The 19165-nt window shown below is 38.1% G+C and overlaps 2 protein-coding genes across 2 annotated transcripts; one reads left to right on the top strand and one right to left on the bottom strand.

Annotated features, from left to right (window-relative positions):
* Positions 1–4841: 4841 nt before the first annotated feature.
* Positions 4842–7813, bottom strand: LOC145061773 (serine/threonine-protein kinase 52-like). The gene is made up of 7 exons (XM_079009334.1): positions 7639–7813; positions 6997–7345; positions 6119–6240; positions 5818–6023; positions 5580–5754; positions 5356–5490; positions 4842–5261 (listed from the first exon to the last, which is right to left on the bottom strand). The coding sequence occupies exons 2-7, from the start codon at positions 7340–7342 to the stop codon at positions 5049–5051; spliced, it is 1197 nt and encodes a 398-aa protein (XP_078865460.1). The 5' UTR covers positions 7343–7345; positions 7639–7813; the 3' UTR covers positions 4842–5048.
* A 6589-nt stretch (positions 7814–14402) lies between these two features.
* LOC145064242 (uncharacterized) lies at positions 14403–16112 on the top strand. Its single transcript, XM_079011726.1, has one exon. The coding sequence runs from the start codon at positions 14403–14405 to the stop codon at positions 16110–16112; it is 1710 nt and encodes a 569-aa protein (XP_078867852.1).
* The last annotated feature ends 3053 nt before the right edge of the window (positions 16113–19165 follow it).

Genomic DNA, 19165 nt, shown 5'->3' with positions numbered 1-19165 from the left:
TGTAATAAATAATATTATGAAATATTATATGAATTTGAGTATTGAGTTCTAACAGATATATTTTACTAGAATTGAAGTAAAACTATGTTTAGAATCATTCAGAATGTTTTGGAAGTCTTATGAGATTCCGATCAAAAGTCAAATATTGAAATTTAACGAAAATATAAAATTTGAAATAAGTAAAATTTTATTATTAAAAGTTGTAAAGAATATCGTTAAAAAACATTTAGGCGAAAACCTCATCGAAATCCGAGTTATAACAAAGAAGTTATAGCTTATTGAAGTTTCGCGACAGAACACGACACCGTATGACGTAAAAAGTGAGTTTTCGATAAACTAATTTTTAGCCATTATGATCTAAATGAAAGTCTTAGTATTCATTAAACCGATAATTTTCATAAAAATAACGTCAAAATCTGACTTCGTATGAGGAAGTTATGATTTTTCTAAGTTTCGGTATAGCAGTAGACAACTAAAAAACTCGAAATAAAGATCGAGTGATTTTTAGCCGACACAACCTAAATAAGAATCAAAGGTCACGTTAATAGTAGTACAACTGTAAAAAGACAGACGAAAACGGACGTCGGATGAAGAAGTTATGAATTTTTAACTGACTTTTCCTATCCCGGCCTGTTAAAAATATAACACTAAAAATAAATTCAAAATTAGCCGATGGAGTCTAATCAAAAGTTGTAGAGCATAATTCCACCTACGTGTGGATATAAAGAACGTGAAAAACGGATTTTGTATGCGAAAGATGCGAATTTATAAAGTTTGTGGCACAAATTACGATGCTGGACCGGAGAAGTACGCCCAACGTACTTCATTTGTACGCCTAGCATACTTGTGTGTGTGAACCAGAAATATCCACGTCGCGCAACCCTCACATGTGACACGTGTCATGCAGGTTCGACACGTCTAATGCCACGCATCACGCTACGCGCCGCGTACTCGGTGTACGCCCAGTGTACTGACCCGCAATGAGGTACGCCCAGCGTACTAAGGCTTACACCTCGCTTAGAACGTCGTTGAGCAGAACGCCCAGCATACCGGATAATTACGCCCCGCGTAATCTGGGGTTTCAGCCCCTATAAATAGAAACTCGTTCAGAATTCTTACTCTCTTTCACTCTCTACTCTCCTATTAGCCTACTTTTAACCCCCCCGAAGTCCTAGTATCATCCCCGAAACCCGAAGCAAGTCCCAAAGCCTCGAAATTTCCGAGAAAATAATCTTTTCAAGTTAAAACTCTGCCCGCACAAGGCCAGTTTTCAACTGAAATCCCCAGTTTCGTCACCCAAAGTCATTTTTAGAGCTGAAGTGCTGACCACATCATCATTTATTCCTTCAGTTATTTCACGGTGAATTCAATATAGGGACAATTGTATGTTATGTGTTATATGTTCAATGTGCTTTCCTGTGTTATCTTGAATTTTATATCATCGATCGGGTAGATCATGTCTCGTATTACTTTTGGTATTGGCTTTGAGCCTTTGTCCATGTAGGGCATGTCTCGTATTATTCTGGTATTGGATTTATGCCTTTGGCCATGCAGAGCATGTCTCGTATCACTTCTGGTATTGGTTATGTGCCTTTGGCCATGTAGATCATGACTCGTATAACTTCTGGTATTGGCATAGGGCTATGTAGGGCTGAAAGCCTATATATTCTAGCAAAATGATAATCTGAAATTGTATTTTCTGTGCCATTTGGGCTGAAGCTTTATTGATGTATATCAAGTTGAAATTTTTATGTCTCATTGATTGTAAATCATTGAATCAGATTATTGATTGATATGGAAAGTCGGACATATGATACACATATGTTTTTGTGTTGTTCTTTGTCCCTCTATGCTTATGTCATATTGGTATATATGGCATAACGTTATATTGAAACTGTTATTGAACTCACTAAGCGTCACCCGCTTATCCCTCTCAGTGTTTAATTATTGCCGATGATAAGCATCCAGTTTAGTTATGTAATGTAAGAAGATGTAAAATAGTTAATAATATCACTTGTATATTTAGTGTTTTTAAATCCCTTGGAAGTTATGTAATATATAAAACTTTGTAAAAACCTCGTTACTCGGTTTGTATCCAATCTTTTGTAATCAAATTATCAATGTAAATTATTATTTATGAATATGCATGTAGCATGTTTTGGAGTAACAATGTCAAGTATGAAAATTTGGGTCTTTCACCGGTTCAAACCGGTTTTTTAAAGATTGGTTTATCGTACCAAATACAAATCTGATAGCCTCATTGATCAATTCAAAGTCGGTTTAGTTTCTCATTGTTTTACCCATGTTTTTGGATTGGACTACTTTCTCACCATTAGTCTTATTGTCAAAGCTTCAACCATTCAGGTTGTTCTTGCTCGTGCTATCATCCATCATGTCATTTACATCAACTTGATGTAAAAAATGCTTTCCTAAATTGTAATCTTATAGAAACAGTGTACATGAAACAACCACCTAGTTTCATCAATACAAATACTCCAACTCATGTGTGTCGACTTAAAAAGGCACTCTACGTGCTTAAACAATATCCACATGCTTGGTTTCAACAACTTAACATGTTTGTTGTTCACATGGGTTTTCAATGTAGCATGGTCAATTCTTTTCTTTTTGGTTTTAAACGAGACTCGACTATTATTTACTTACTTATCTACGATGATGATATCATTTTGATGGGTAATCATGTTCCTCTCATTAAATAGTATACTAATGGACTCCATGATGAGTTTGCAATAAAAGATTTAGGAAAACTAAGCTATTTCTTAGGACTTGAAGTCATCTACACAAGCATTGGTCTCTTCCTTAGTCAAGCTAAATATGCATATGATATACTATCTCAAGCTGGATTACTTGATGTGAAAATCGTTGAAACACCTCTAAGTACAACTGAATCATTCAACTCTCAGGGAGAACCCTTTGATGATACAACCTTATATCGATCTTTAGTAGGAGCTCTACAATATTTCAACATCATGAGACCAGACCACTCACATGAGGTGAATCAAGCCAGTCGGTTTCTTCACTCACCTACTACATCCCATTATTAGTTGGTAAAGTTAATTAATGTTTATATTAAAGGTACAACTTCATATGCTCATACCTTTGACAAGTTGGTCACTAATCGTGTAGCTTGCTACTCAGATATAGATTGGGCTAGATGTATTGAGACACAAAGATCCACATATGGCTACTCGACTTGGGTGATAATCTTGTTTCCGACAGTGCAAAAAGCAACTAACAGTTTCTATTTCAAGTTGTTAATCAGAGTATCAAGAGTATCAGGCAATTGCAAACAAAGTTGTAGAAATCATATAGGTTACTTTTTGATGGGGTATAACAACAATAAACAATGAAACAATGAAACTGAATAATCTGAACAATGAAGAAGGAGAAGGAATTAATGGAAGACATTGCAAATGACAAATCAATCAGAAGATTGCCCCAGGGAAGTGGTCCCTCTCTCACTGAGAATCACATCTCATGAGCCAATACAATAGTAACAAAATTACATCATATCCAATCTTACACATTCCCTACTTATTTATTCTATCTAATGGCATAACTAACTAATTAGCCACTTTCCTTTTTTGCCCTCATTCCCCTTCTAGAATATACTAGCAATGGCCTTTGTGAGTCATCCTTTGTGGTCCCTCCTTGCATATTCTCATCACTCATCTTTTAAGAGAACTACATGCTCTACCACCAAGGGCGTGCTTGGCACAGAGCTTTTGGAAGTGTTTGGAAGCTTCTAGTTTTTTGCTTTTGACAAAACACTCTAGTTTAAAAAAAAAAAAAAAAAAAAAAAAAAAAAAAAAAAAAAAAACTATGTTTGGCGGTACGAGCATTTAGCTTTTAATTTAAACAAATACGCTCCAAGTCTAAAAAAGCTACTTCATGTAGCGTTTTAAAAAAAAAAAAAAACCTACTTCATGTAGCGTTTTAAAAAAAAACGCTACTGAGCTTTTGAAATCAATTTTCATAATTACCCTTAAAAATATATTTATATATCTATTTATTTTTAATCAGTTGTCCTTTTATGTAATTTTATATATTTCAAAAGCTTTCAATTACTTTTGTCAAACACTCATATAGCAAATAAAAGCGACAGCTTCCCGCTACAAGCTACTTGCTATCCGCTAACTGCTTCCAGCTAACAGCTACCCGCTACCCGCTAACTGCTTCCAGCTAACAGCTACTTTTGCCAAACACGCCTCAAATCCACCCACTTTTTTATGTGACAACAAAAGTGCTTTATTAATTAGCCAAAATCCTATCTCTCACAGACATGCAGACACACATTGATATTGACTGCACTTCATCGGTGAGTTTGTGTCATCCGTCGATTATACATTGAGTTTGTACCAACAAAGCTTCAAGTGGCTGATACATTAAGTAAATGTCTTCCACGCTGACCATTGTTTGAATGCTTTCGTGGCATATTACCTGTTAGTCCCCGACCAATCAGCTTGAAGGGGGATAATAGTTGTAAATTAGTTGTACGTAATTAAGTGAAGTCAATATGCATACTGATAGGAACTTAAATTAGCCAACCATTGTGATAGAAAGCTCCTTATTCATAGGAGCTAATTCTTTGTAATTTGTGTATTTATACCTTGTATCTCTTTTCTTTTCAATTAATATTGAAGATTAGCATTCTTTCACCAAGCTTGGATTATTACCATATCCTCCTGCTTGAGCTGCGTTGTTAGATATGTTTCACATGCTTACAAGTTGTAAGGTTAATTAACTAACATTTTGTTAGAAGTTAATTAGTCGCCTTTGAAATTGAAAGACACTATGTTTCTTCTTAATTATTCATTACAGCTTCTCTTGTAAGTGTTCCTTCAATCAATGAGAAAAACCTCTCCGTATCTTTTATCATTCAATCATAACAGTTAATAACTCCATTTTGGTGCAACTTACAAAATCATATCAGTTCTAGCTCATTGCACTCTATGTACAGTCAATTCAAACACAGGCACAATGATTTAAAGAAAATTTTGTTGGAGAAACACCAAGAGATTTGACAGAATTCAAGGACCTCGCACTGGGCCAAAACAGAAACACCCAGCAGCAGCAACTTGATCTTCAGGTATCATACCTCCGCCCTTAGTGGTATCAATGGCCTCTAGTAACTTCACAACCTCAGGCATCTCTGGACGCTTGTCAGGATTTGCATCCCAACATCTCCTCATTACGTTTGCTAAAGAACTTGGACAACATCTTGGTATCTCTGGCCTTAGATTCTAAAAAAGTTTACAAAAAAAAAATTTTAAATTAAGTGACAAACGTGTCGGAAAATAATATCTTAAAAAGAGCAAACAGAAGTAGTTGGCCTACATGACGAACAACTGCTGACGACACTTCAGCAAAACTGAGAAATGGGTATGGAAGATCACAACAATAAGTTTCCCATAAGCATACACCAAAGCTATAAACATCACATTTTCTGTTATAAGGCTTTCCTTCGAGAACCTGTGGAAACACATTTTGGATTTTTCATATTAGATGTAAGAAGATCAAACTTAATATGACACTTTATAAAGCTCAATGATTAAGATCACCTCAGGAGCCATATAACCTAATGTTCCAGTTTCACCCGTCATATCTTTGGGATTCTGAGCTTCAACACGAGCAACACCAAAATCGGCAATTTTGAGCTTCCTATTAGTATCTAACAACATATTTTCGGCTTTAACATCACGATGGACAATCTTCTTTGAGTGGAGGTAGCTCAATCTACAAAATTGCTACGTTCATTAACGACTTAAAGGATGTACTTATGATACAATAGAATCTCACCCTCTTGCAAGATCCAAAGCGAGTTGAATAACGATTTTGTAAGGAAGCTTCTTCTTCCTATTCCTGTATAATAATCCTTTTAGGGTTCCGCCTCTAAGAAATTCTACTACCACACAACAAGCCTTTGATGGAAGTTCAGTAGGATCATCACTTGAGTTTTTAGCAGGAATCTTGAGATTTGAAGTTCCCATTGAAGCACCAATAAACTGCAATCCACTTTATGATAGTTAAGAACACTAAAAGAAAAGAAAGTACTTTTGGGCATCATATATATATGCATACAAATATATCTGGTACGTACACTAGTAACATTTGGATGGTCTAACTTTTGCCAAACAGCAACTTCTTGCTGGAATGATGCTCGTAAGGCCGCCAGCTCATTAGTAGTAGCCATGTCATCCTCACCCCAATCCAACAGTTTCACTATATAATACAATAGCCATATATTTGTATAATGTTTAAATATAGAGAGGAGATTATCAAAAGGGAAAAGTTTTCATCACTAGATGAGGCTGACGGGTCATAAAAAAAACTTTAGAGCATCCACAATAAAAGTAGTATAAAAGTTGAATACAGTGATGACTATGATTGAATAAAAGTTGAATGGAGTGTGGGTGATGACATAAAGTAGTGTTGAATGGAAAAGTTGAATGATCATTGATTGGTTCAATAAAAGGAATAAAGTAATGATTAAGATTAAATAGATGTTTAATAGGTTGTGGGTGATGTTATATATAGATGCTTAATGGATGATGTGACAATCCATTGAACTCTAAAGAGTTCAATGAGTTCAATGGATTGTGGAGAGTATAATAAGTTATCATCGTTTGTTATTTCTTCTCATACCCTAGAAAACTTTAAAAGAAACTAAGCTTAATTCAATACACTTTAAAAAACCTTAGAATCGATTTTCATGACAACTTAGAGGTCACGTGTTCAAATCACATGTTTGTGTGTCGCTCACATGATCACTACAAATGTACAGTTTTGGATGGATGTTTTCTAACATGGCTATGCACTACCATTAATTGTCAACACCAAAGAAAGTTAGTTTTTTTCTTATATTACCAAATCTACACAAGATAATCGTTCGAGGGTGTCCCACATTCCTATATGCTCATTTTGGATATGTCCTAAGAACAATGAGAGTTCTTGTAGAAGCAAGAGAAAAGTACATACCAGCAACATCTTGCCCATCATAAGTGCCACGATAAACCGTTCCATAAGCTCCACGAGCAATAAGATTCCTTATTTCCAACTTAGCCAAATCAATCTCCCATGGTTCCTTTGGCCTATTAGGTTCTACATTTCTTGACCAAGCTCGGCTCAGGTGCTTCTCTAGGTGCACATCCAAGCATTTGAGATCAATTTCATCAGCCCTAAACAACATGTCATTGGTGCTTGCAGATTTCTTGCACTCCCCCAACGTGTCTTTCTCTCCAACACTTTCCACGTTTTTCAACTTTGATTCAGAAACCTCAGGATTTGGGTTATCTTCGATTTCCCCATTTGTTCTAGAATCCATTGTCTGTAAACACAAAGGTTAATTATTCACATAGATAAGAAATTGATATAATGTTTTTCAAAGATGACTCTTAATGCAACAAATAGAATGAATAGATGGAGAAAATAGAATATTACATACGGTTTATGTATATTTATAAAGGTTCATGGATAGAAACCTATACTTTCATCATGGTTTAATTATGATTGGCTTATCATGTAAAAGATTGAATCATGCATGCATGCTTCGATCCAAGGATGATTACATGACATGTACCACCACATGTCAACATTAAGAGACAAAAAGTGAACACGCACCTTGCTTAGAAATTGTAAGATAAAGATGGAAATGACAAACACCTTGAATTCAAAACTTAAAACCAGGAACTTTAAATGTGTGGAGAGTGAGAGACGAGACAGATGGGAAAAGGGAAGAGAGAAACATAAGTTGACTGCACCTAAATAATTGGTGAAAGAGAAAGAGATAGTAGTGGCTCAGGAGTCACATGATGGATTACGCCAATTGATAGAATGAGAAAATTATGGTAACAAGTTTGAAGATTAACATCTCGATATGAAATTAGCCTTATATTTTGCGAAATCTGTGGGATAAAAAAAGAAAACTAGAGGTATCGAAATGTGTGAACCGCAGCTTCTAATCTCATTACCTCACATACTTCGAAAAATAAGACGCGCCTTTTATCTCATAAATAATATCATTTTACCCTTTCTTACAAGATTTTCTCGATCAAGGGGCTACAATTATTCTAAAAGGAGATGGGACTATTCTCGCTACAAGGAAAAGTACTTAATATGTCTTTGCTACAATTCAACTACTATCATGTTTCCTCAATGGTATCTTATTTCCGTCACGATAAATAGTATCTTTTCCTAAACGTTATTAAAATATATAAAACTGATTATCTTTACCAAGGACACGTCCTCCTCTCTAAAGTCAACCAACAGAAATCAAGTGTAAGCAAGGAATCTGCGATCTTACTGTTGGAATAATCCAGAAGTATAGAAGAATTTATCTAGTTTATTTTTTGAATTTTTAGTCATTATCTTTTCTTCCTGCATTTTAGAGATAAACCAATCTAGTTAGTTTGATTTGTTTCTTTCAAGTATAAGTAGGAACGTTATTATGATGTTATAGAGAGTTTTTCAAGTTCATTGAAACCCAGCAGAAAGTTGGACGAAAATACCCTTCAATTGCTTCTTCTTGTTCTCTGTTCCCTGTTCTTATTTCTTGCTGTTAGAGTTAAGCACGCTCTGTTTTGTATCAAGCAGGTCCTGATTTCATTTGGTATCAGAGACAGGTTAGTTGCAAGAAACACACCCACAATAATGGACGGTCAGAAGAAAGATGGCCCGTTTTCACTCCATTACCCACTGTTGACCAGAAGCAATTATGCTGCCTGGGCTATCAAGATGAAGGTATTCATGCAAGCACAAGAAGTATGGGAAGCCATTGAGCCTAAGAACCCTCAGAATGCTGTCAGTGGCAAGAAAGATAAGATAGCAATGGCTGTCATCTACCAGGCCATTCCTGAAGATATTTTGTTGTCTTTGGCGGAGAAGCAGACAGCAAAGGAAGCTTGGGAAACGCTCAAAACCATGTACATGGGTGCCGATCGTGTATGGACGGCAAAGGTACAAACTCTAAAAGCAGAGTTCGAGGTTTTGAATATGAAGGAGTCGGAGAATGTGGATGAGTTTTCAGCAAAGGTGAGCAATATTGTAAGCAATATTCGAGCTTTAGGAGACAAGATTGAGGAAGCGTATGTGGTTAAGAAACTACTACGGGCAGTGCCATCAAAATTCTTGCAAATTGCATCAACCGTCGAGCAGTTTGCAGACCTCGACCAAATGACAGTGGAGGAGGTGGTTGGAAGATTAAAAGCTCATGAAGAGAGAATTAAAGGCCATAGTGAAATAGATGAGAAAAAGGTTATGTTGACTCAACAAGAATGGCTTGAAAAATCCAAGAAGCAAGGAGAAGATGAGTCAAGATCTTTGAAGTGTTCAAACCGGTCCAGCTCAAGCAATAATCGAGGTTGAGGAAGAGGACGTGGAAGAAGTTATAATAACTACAGAGGAGGTCGTCAAGGAGGCAACTCCTTCCAACATCGTGACGGTAGTCGTGGATCATCTGGTGTCCGGGATAAAAGTAAGGTAAGGTGTTACAATTGTCAAGACCTTGGTCACTATGCCTCTGATTGTAAGAATCCACAAAAAGAAAGGATCTTGGAAGCAATTTTAACCCAAGGAAATCTTGATGATGAACCGGACTTATTATTAACTGCATGTAAAGAAGCCTATGATGTTCAAGAAGTTTTCTTGAATGAAGAAAAAGTGAACCCAAAGTTGAGATCAGCAGAAGATTAACACAAACATTTGGTACTTGGATAATGGTGCTAGTAACCATATGACAGGTCAAAAGGAGAAGTTCCGTGAATTAAACCAATCCATTCAAGGCTTTGTGAAATTTGGTGATGGCTCAAAAGTACGTATAGAAGGAAAAGGCTCGATTATGTTCAAGTGCAAGAATGGGGAATATCGTGTACTAAAGGAGGTTTACTATATCCCGAGTTTATGTAGTAATATAATCAGCCTAGGTCAATTGGCTGAAGGTGGTGACCGGATTCTGATGCTTGGCTCGTGATGCTTGGCTCGTTTCAGTGGATACATGATGTGCAAGGAAGACTCCTTATGAAGGTAAAAAGATCACACAACCGTTTGTATAAAATTGTTTTGGAAGATGTCGGATCAAAATGTTTACTTGGGAAGATTAGTGAACCGGCTAAATTGTGGCATGCCCGGATGGGACATGTGAGTTTTTCATCGCTTAAACTCATGTCGGACAAAGAAATGGTTCAAGGGCTGCCAAGATTGACTAATCCAACAGGTTTGTGTGAAGGTTGTTTAGTGGGTAAACAAACTCGAACACCTTACCCCTCACACACGAACTTCAGGGCCAGTAGGAGACTAGAGTTGGTTCATGGGGACCTTGGTGGCCCAATTTCGCCACCCACGCCATCCGGGAACAAGTATTTTTTTTTATTAGTTGATGATTTCAGCAGAGTTATGTGGATATACCTAATAAAGACAAAAGACCAAGCATTTGGGGTATTCAAGAAATTCAGAGCATTAGTAGAAACTGAAACAAGTGAAAAGTTGAAAGGTTTCCGTACAGATCGGGGGGGGGGGGGGGCAATTTCTCTCAAAAGAATTCACCTCCTACTGTGAAGAGACTACTTTAAAACGACACTACACGGCTCCGTACTCTCCTCAACAGAACGGAGTTGTGGAAAGACGGAACCGTACAATTGTAGAAATGGCGAGATGTACACTTAAAAGCATGCAAGTACCTGAAACGCTATGGGGTGAAGCAGTACGTAATGCGGTATATATTCTAAATAGGGTGGCAACAAAGGCACTCGATGAGGTAACTCCTTATCAGATGTGGACCGGTAGAAAACCCAACATTGAGCATCTAAGGGTGTTTGGTTGTGTAGCACACATGCGAATGATTGGCGGTCATCTTAAGAAACTTGACAACTGGAGCAAGGCAATGGTTCACCTAGGAACAGAAACAGGGACAAAAGCCTATAGATTGCTTGGTCCAGAGACAGGGAACATTTGGGTGAGTAGAGATGTCCGTTTTGAAGAAGAGAAAATGTGGTCATGGGGTAAATCGGAAAAATTCAAAGTTACTCTAGGAATGACTTTTACAATTGAAGATTTTATGCCACTGAATGAAGGAAATGAAGTAGAAACAGAACTTTACGTGCCTAAACTTTATGATAGTCGGTATGCACATGAAAATGAAAATACTATAGAGGACGTTCCATCAGAAACCCCTATACCATTTAGTCCACAAACTGCCACTCCAACACCCCTAACTCCAGTGAGCTCAACCGGATCTGCTAGCACCACCTCAAGTTCCAAAGGTGGAGGAGCTCCTAAAAGATTTCGCACTCTGACAGACCTGTATGAAGATAGTGAGGAACTCTTACTCCTGAATGATAGCGAAGAACCAACCACTTACACTTTAGCTTCTAAACACAAGGAATGGAATGATGCAATGAAGTGTGAACTCGATGCAATTGAAAAAAACAGGACCTGGTCACTTGTAGACCTACCACCGGGACGCAAACCAATTGGACTCAAGTGGGTCTATAAGGTAAAGAAGAATCCAAACGGAAAGGTGATAAAGCACAAAGCACGGTTGGTGGCAAAGGGCTATGTTGAGAAGGCAGGGGTAGATTTTGACGAGGTTTATGCTCTAGTAGCACGAATTGAAACGGTACGTATTTTACTTGGACTTTCGGGTAAAAATGGGTGGAATGTACACCACCTAGATGTCAAATCTGCGTTTCTATACGGAGAACTGGAACAAGAAGTATATGTCGTCCAACCAGAGGGCTTTGTAAACCACGATCAGCCAAATAAGGTATATAAACTATCCAAAGCACTTTACGGGCTCTGCCAAGCTCCTAGAGCTTGGAATGCAAAATTGGATAGGTGTCTCAAACAACTTGGGTTCAAAAGAGGCTTGCAAGAGTATGTTGTTTACACAAGGAATAAAGATGGGAAACTTCTAATTGTAGGCGTGTATGTTGACGATCTTATTGTCACAGGAAATTGTGATACAGAGATGAAGAAGTTTAAGAATCAGATGAATAAGGAATTCAAAATAAGTGATATGGGAAAGTTTTCGTATTATCTTGGAATTGAAGTACATCAACACGAAGGCGGAATCTCATTGAAACAAGAAGCCTACGCTAAGACAATACTTAAGAAAACTGGAATGATAGATTGTAATGCATGTAAGTACCCCATGGAGCCCAAGCTGGAACTAACCAAGGATGAGGATGGAAGTCAGGTAGATGCTACTGAATACAAGAGTGTAGTTGGTGCATTGAGGTATTTAACCCATACCCGACCCGACATCTCCTATGCTGTCGGGTTGGTAAGCAGGTTCATGGAAAAACCCACAATTCAACATTTGAAGGCTGTGAAACATATCTTAAGACATGTGAAAGGGACTGTGGATTATGGCCTTGTTTATGCAAGAGGTAGTGGTGAAGACATTGTTACAGGTTACACAGATAGTGACTATGCGAGAGATGTAAATGATAGAAGAAGCACAGGTGGAATGGCATTCTATCTAAATGAAAACTTAGTCACCTGGGCATCACAGAAGCAGCGATGTGTTGCTCTTTCTACCTGTGAAGTTGAGTTCATGGCATCAACCACATCAACATGTCAAGGAATTTGGATCAGAAGGCTACTTTGTGAGATAACTAAGTGCAACATCAAACCACCGGTACTGTATCTCCACAATAAGTCTGCTCTTGACTTGGCAAAGAACCCCGTTTTTCACGGAAGGAGTAAACATATCGATACTAGATTCCATTTTATAAGAGAATGTGTTGAGAATGGAGAAGTCATAGTTGAACATGTGACACCAATAAGCAACGGGCAGATATTCTCACCAAGTCGATGACAAGAACCAAGTTTGAAGAGATGAGAGACTTGCTAGGAGTGAAGCAAGTTACTACTTCTGGATCAGGGGGAGAAATTGTTGGAATAATCCAGAAGTATAGAAGAATTTATCTAGTTTATTTTTTGAATTTTTAGTCATTATCTTTTCTTCCTGCATTTTAGAGATAAACCTATCTAGTTAGTTTGATTTGTTTCTTTCAAGTATAAGTAGGAACGTTATTATGATGTTATAGAGAGTTTTTCAAGTTCATTGAAACCCAGCAGAAAGTTGGATGAAAATACCCTTCAATTGCTTCTTCTTGTTCTCTGTTCCCCTGTTCTTATTTCTTGCTGCTAGAGTTAAGCACGCTCTATTTTGTATCAAGTAGGTCCTGATTTCACTTACTCTTTGGGCACAAGGTGCAGAGGTAAAAACAGAGCAGAGGAAAAGAGGCACAAAAAAGTGGAAGTATGCTGAATACTTGATCTCTAAGGTTTTATTAAGGAAAACAAAGGGAAAGACCAAATAAAAACATCATCTGTTAAAGCCTATTTATACTAAAGGGAAAATTGAAACTTAATACAACTCATATACCAAAAATAAGGAAAGTTTTGTAAAATGCCCTTTTACAATTATTTTACAATTACAGATATAGTACAACCCCCCAACCCAAATAAATAAATAAATAAATAAAATAAAAACAGAATATGATATGATATTCACTGTTAGCATCTTTCATATCTCCATGAACTTAAGTCTCGCCAACGACTTTGTGAAGACACCCGTCCTTTTCTCATTGTTGCAAACATGCATGCTTCACTATAACGCCCCCTTTCTTAACACATTGTCTGATGATGAAATCATGAATCTATATGATTACTTCTACTATGGAACACAGGGTTTTTTTCACAAGCTCTATAGCCGACTCATAAACTCAGCTTCACATGAAGAGAATGCTACACGTCTTAGTTTTTGTGATCAACAGTAAGTCACTATCTGAATAACTTGAATAACCTGTAACCTCAACCTCTTGATTTCTTCGTGTGTAGACTAGAACATACTCAATTGTCCCTTTTACATACCTAAAATTCCATTTTACTTCTTGTTGGTGGTAGACCGTGGGCCTCCCCATGAAATCAATCGCTACTTTATGTTGAAAATATGCTTTAAGGAATCCACTAATGAGCAATAAAAGTAGTTATGGTGATAAAGATCCTCCATTGAAAGTATACTCAAGAAGGAAAGATCGAGTCACAGCTACAAAAATGGGACAGTTGTATTCTGTTTTTGGAAACTGGCTAAATCCTCTTGGTCAAATCACTGGATGATTTTAGGCAATCAATTTAATTAATGATTATCCAGGAAATTAGGGTGTAGAATCATGCCCTTGATTTCATAATTTCCAGTATAAATAAATGGCTAGTCTGCCATAGTTGTTAGGCAGAATTATCTTTTGATTTCTTTGTTCTTGTAATCGGAGACCGTGCCCCTCTCGAATCGGGCCACTATCTTTTATTTCTAATAAAATCCAGCCGATTTTCATCTATATCAGTTATGTACTTATCATTTGGTTCCATTGCCGGGAAACAAAATGGTGCAAACCCGGAATAGCGACAACCCACCCGATCCCATTGCAACTCAGTTGGCTGCCATAGCAGCAAAGCTGGAGTTAACTGAAACGATGAAGGAAGATATAGCAGCTTTGAAGAAGAGGGAACAGTCCAGCGGGAGCAAGAATGACGAGGGGGAAAGCAATTGGAAGGGTCGAATGCCACATAAACCCTACAACAAAATTGATTTCCCAACTTTTAGTAGCGGAGATCCACGTGGATGGTTGCTGAAAGCCGAAAAATATTTCAGGTACTATCAGATCTCGGATGAAGAAAAAGTGGAGATAGCTTCAATGCACTTGGAAGGAGATGCCTTGGACCTCTATTCATGGTTATCTGATGATCGTCCGATCACTTTCTGGGAAGAATTAGTCCAAGTGTTTACAAGAAATTTTGGCCCTGCTGAATTTCAGAACCCTGATGAGTTCCTATGCAGCGTTAAACAGACTGGTACAGTGCAAGAGTATCGGCAGGAATTCGCTAAGAGATCCTCTCGGGTTTCAAATTGGCCAGATCATTGTCTCTTAGGGGTGTTCCTGAATGGTCTTAAAGATGAGTTGAAATCCGATGTAAGAATTCACAAGCCCCGTACAGTGTATAGTGCTATGAGTCTGGCTTTGGAATTTGAATCCAAACTCATTTCTAACCGGCCAGGGAAAAGTACTTCTTGGACTTCAAGTTTAAGAAATACTCAATCAGATTCCAAACCGACATCCTTCATCCCAGTTCCAACATCAACCCAACCAAAAAACCTACCCCGGATCTCCGACACAGAAAAACAAAACAGATTCTTGAAAGGAGAATGCTTTAGATGCAGCGAAAAATACGGACCAGTTCATCGATGTAAAGCCGGTACCCTCAAGGTGTTGGAGGCGGAGGAGAATATGGAAGAATCACATGTAACAGAACTCACTAATCATGATTTTGACCAGGAAGAAACGGCCAAAATCAGCTTGCATGCTATCCTAGAGATACCACATCCTACTACAATGAAGGTCCGAGGTAAGCTACAGACTACCGATGTTTTGATTTTAATTGATGGGGGCTCTACACATAATTTCATTTCAGATGTTTTGGTAAGCGAACTCAAACTGACACCTGAACCAATGGCACCATTTGGTGTCCAAATCGGTAATGGGGATAGAATTCTGTGTGGCCACATTTGCAAAAATCTCCCTGTACAAGTTGATGAGCTCAAAATCACTCAAGACTTTTACCCCTTTTCTCTGGGTGGGGCTGATTTAGTATTAGGGGTCCAATGTCTAGCCACACTGAATACAGTTCAAGCTAACTGGAAAGAGATGTTCATGATCTTCAAAGTTGACGGGAAACAATACAAGTTACAAGGTATTGCATCTGGGCCTCAAAAATCATCTAGTTTTCAACACTTAGCCATTGATCCAGAAATTCTGCCATGTATTCCAACCCCACTTCAGTCTATTGTTACACAATACATGACTGTTTTTGAAGAACCTCAAGACTTACCTCCTGTTAGATCACAAGATCATGCAATCCCGCTCTTGCCAAACTCAACCCCACCCAATATCCGCCCTTACCGCTACCCTCACTCCCAAAAAGCTGAGATAGAAAAACAGGTGGATCAATTGATGGCAGCTGGTTTTATACAACCCAGCACAAGTCCTTTCTCAAGCCCGGTTTTACTAGTGAAGAAGAAGGATAATACATGGTGAATGTGTATCGATTATCGGGCTCTTAACAAGTTAACTATAGCTGATAAACACCCGATACCTAACATTGACGAGTTACTTGATGAATTATATGGAGCTACGGTGTTCTCAAAACTCGATTTGCGATTGGGTTATTATCAAATCCGATTGATAGCCTCGGATATTGAAAAGACAGCTTTTCGTACACATTCGGGTCATTACGAGTTTAAGGTTATGCCTTTCGGCTTAACTAACGCCCCTTCTACATTTCAAGCTGTTATGAATGATTTATTTCATCCTTATTTACGATGTTTTATACTCATATTTTTTTATGACATTCTAATTTACAGCTCAAGTATGGAGCAACACAAGTCTCACCTAGAAAATGTCTTGAAATTGTTGCATGATAACCGATTTTTTGCTAAATTATCGAAGTGTTGTTTTGGGCAAGAACAAGTTGTGTTTCTGGGACATATAATCAGCTCGGAAGGAGTAAGTGTGGAGGAATGTTGGGTTGAAGATTTGTTCAAGTGTTGCGTCTTTGGGCTCGGTTATTTATTTACTTTATTTGTATTCCGGTTTGGGCCTGTCCAACCGAGAGCCCATTATGTTTAGTATATAAGTATATGCTTGCATGCATATTAGGTTAACGATTGATCTAGAGCGTAACGATAGTATTTACAGATTTCTTTGATTGTTCTTGTAACCTACCAATCCTCTACAGTTGATGTTCTTAATCAAGCTCTTCTGATGATTTTGTTTTAATCATTCGACACGTTTGATTCACTTTTGCCTTGTTCTTATTTTCGTGTTCTTGCTGTTTTATAATTACTTACCTGTTTAAGATCTAATCGATCTTCAAATATTAACGTTTTAATCTCATCAATTGGTATCAGAGCAGGAGGCTGTGTAATCGATACACATCTTTTCTGTGAAAAGGTTTCAATTAGGGTTTTTCCGCAACTACCGATATTTATTGAGCCGTCATCTCATTATTGACGTATCTTGATATTTATTGTTTTGCCCTAATTTGCTTTATTACAAGTCTGATCTTTGAACAGGTTTTTCGATCATAATGGACGAGTCGCAATCAAATCCTATTAATATTTCCAACAGCATCGGTTCAACCACGAAGATTCCAATCCTATATACCCATGACTATGAAGTATGGGCGCATCACTTCGAAGACTACGTGATAGGATCTGAGGATAATGGATACCTCATATGGGAAGCCATCATTAATGGACCGTTTTCTCATTCTGCAACGTCCAGGATTATTAAAACTCAAAAGGAGTACAATGATCTGCTGAAGGATGTTAAAGATATTGCACAAGATGAAAAGGACAAATTCCAGTGCAATATCAAGGCATTAAGGTTGATTAGATTCGCCCTTCAGTCCGACACCTTTAGGTTGGTCAGCTCATGCATGACGGCAAAGGAAGTTTGGGATAGACTTCGCGAACTATACTCTACAGACGAGGATCTTGAACATTTTATCCAAACCTTGCTCTTATCTGAGTTTGGAGAATTCAGGCAAGGAGCCGAAGAAATAGTGACCCAGACATTCGATCGCTTCAATCATCTTCTCAGCAGGATGATCAAACATGACATCGAAAGGAAGCTTATCGAGCAGAAGGTTACATTCTTAAATGGTCTGAGGTCTGAATGGAGAGCAGTGGTGTCTACAGTCAAAGCCCATGAGCAGTTTAAATCATATTCTTTAGCGAAACTGGTGGGTATTCTCAAGTCCCAGGAGAAGATTGTACTGCAGGAGAAGAACGTTGTTTCAAGCGTTGGTTCGCTGGCCCTCCTGTCAAAAAGTAAAGCTGTGATGGAGGATGAAGACCTTAACTTGGAGGAGTATGACCTCACGTCTGAGGATTATGCTATGATGGTGTCCAACCCCAAGAGGTTCATAAAGAAGAGATTCCCCAGCAATAAAAATGGAAACTGGCAGGGGAGTTATAGTTCAGAAAAAGTCAACAATGAACCGAAGGTTGAAGAGCCCAAGAAAGAACCGAAGGTGGATGGTGATTCTGGAGTAAGCTGTTACTACTGTGGTGGGAAAAACCACTATGCTAAAGATTGTGTCCTTAAGAAGATGGCTGAAAAGGATGATGAAAAGGATGAGGAAGCTGTGTTGCAGAAAAGGCTGGATGAGATGAGAAAGAAGAAGTCTACCGCTAACCCCTCTATGAATGTTGTTATTGTGCAGGGTTCGGTTGCTGATGACGAGTTCGGTAGCACGGAAGTTTGGTCTACCGACTCAGAAGACGATGAAGTGAGGAAGCCTACTCATGGAAAGGCTTATGTGGCAAAGGAGGAGAGCAGTGGAGGAAGATGCTTCATGGTGTCTGATGTATCTCAGATGAGGGGATACAACACTGATGGTGGAAGCGATGAAGCGAAGGGGCAGGAGGACATGTGCTTTACGGCCAAACCACTCAGCCAGCAGTTCAATGAGCTTGATGAACTGATAAAGAAGGTACAATCGGTTTTCATTTCATTTAAAGTACCACAATCCTCATATGAGAAAGAACTAAAAATTGTTAATACAAGAATTTCTCATCTAGATACTAGCTTAACTCAAACTCGAGTCACCAATTCTAAGCTAACTGATCAATTAAGCAGGGTGTCTTCGAAGAGTGAGGAGCGGCGCATGTGGATTGAGTTGAAGGAGTCTGAATTAGTTAAAATTAAAGACGAAAACATTTATTTACAAAGAGACAATTTAAAGTTGTTAAAACAGCGGAATGTTTTTTGTTTAATTGCAAAACGTCTATATTCTAATATTACTCAGCTTCACTTGGACTGTGAAATAGGCCAAAAGATCCATCGCATGATTTTGCCCTTCCTTGAGTTTAAGGAGGATGAAATTGATGCCGAAGCTTATAACTATGAGAGTGTGATATCATCTGACGATGTCAATCCGACCTACATGTATGGACTGGACAAAATTGAGTCCTTCATTAAATCCAAGGACCACAAGGACATGCTTAAAAACCTTTTGGATGAAAATGATAGACTTAAACTGAGAACCGAAACCATACAAAAATTTGACTCTTTAAACGCCAACG

The sequence above is a fragment of the Lactuca serriola genome, chromosome 7 (genome assembly GCF_051521515.1).
Source record: "Lactuca serriola cultivar US96UC23 chromosome 7, Lser_US96UC23_V15, whole genome shotgun sequence".
In the NCBI taxonomy this organism is placed as follows: Eukaryota; Viridiplantae; Streptophyta; class Magnoliopsida; order Asterales; family Asteraceae; genus Lactuca; species Lactuca serriola.
The sequence above is the reverse complement of the archived record's forward strand: the minus strand, read 5'-3'. Positions and strand labels throughout refer to the sequence as shown.

What these genes read in the sequence shown, in the direction of transcription:
- LOC145061773 (XM_079009334.1), bottom strand. Translation starts at nt 7,342, where the DNA reads ATGGATTCTAGAACAAATGGGGAAATCGAAGATAACCCAAATCCTGAG. An exon ending in TGATGGGCAAGATGTTGCTG is followed by an intron (nt 6,241 to 6,996) that starts GTATGTACTTTT and finishes TGTATTATATAG; the next exon opens with TGAAACTGTTGGATTGGGGT. An exon ending in CGTCAGCAGTTGTTCGTCAT is followed by an intron (nt 5,262 to 5,355) that starts GTAGGCCAACTA and finishes AAACTTTTTTAG; the next exon opens with AATCTAAGGCCAGAGATACC.
- LOC145064242 (XM_079011726.1), top strand. Translation starts at nt 14,403, where the DNA reads ATGGTGCAAACCCGGAATAGCGACAACCCACCCGATCCCATTGCAACT.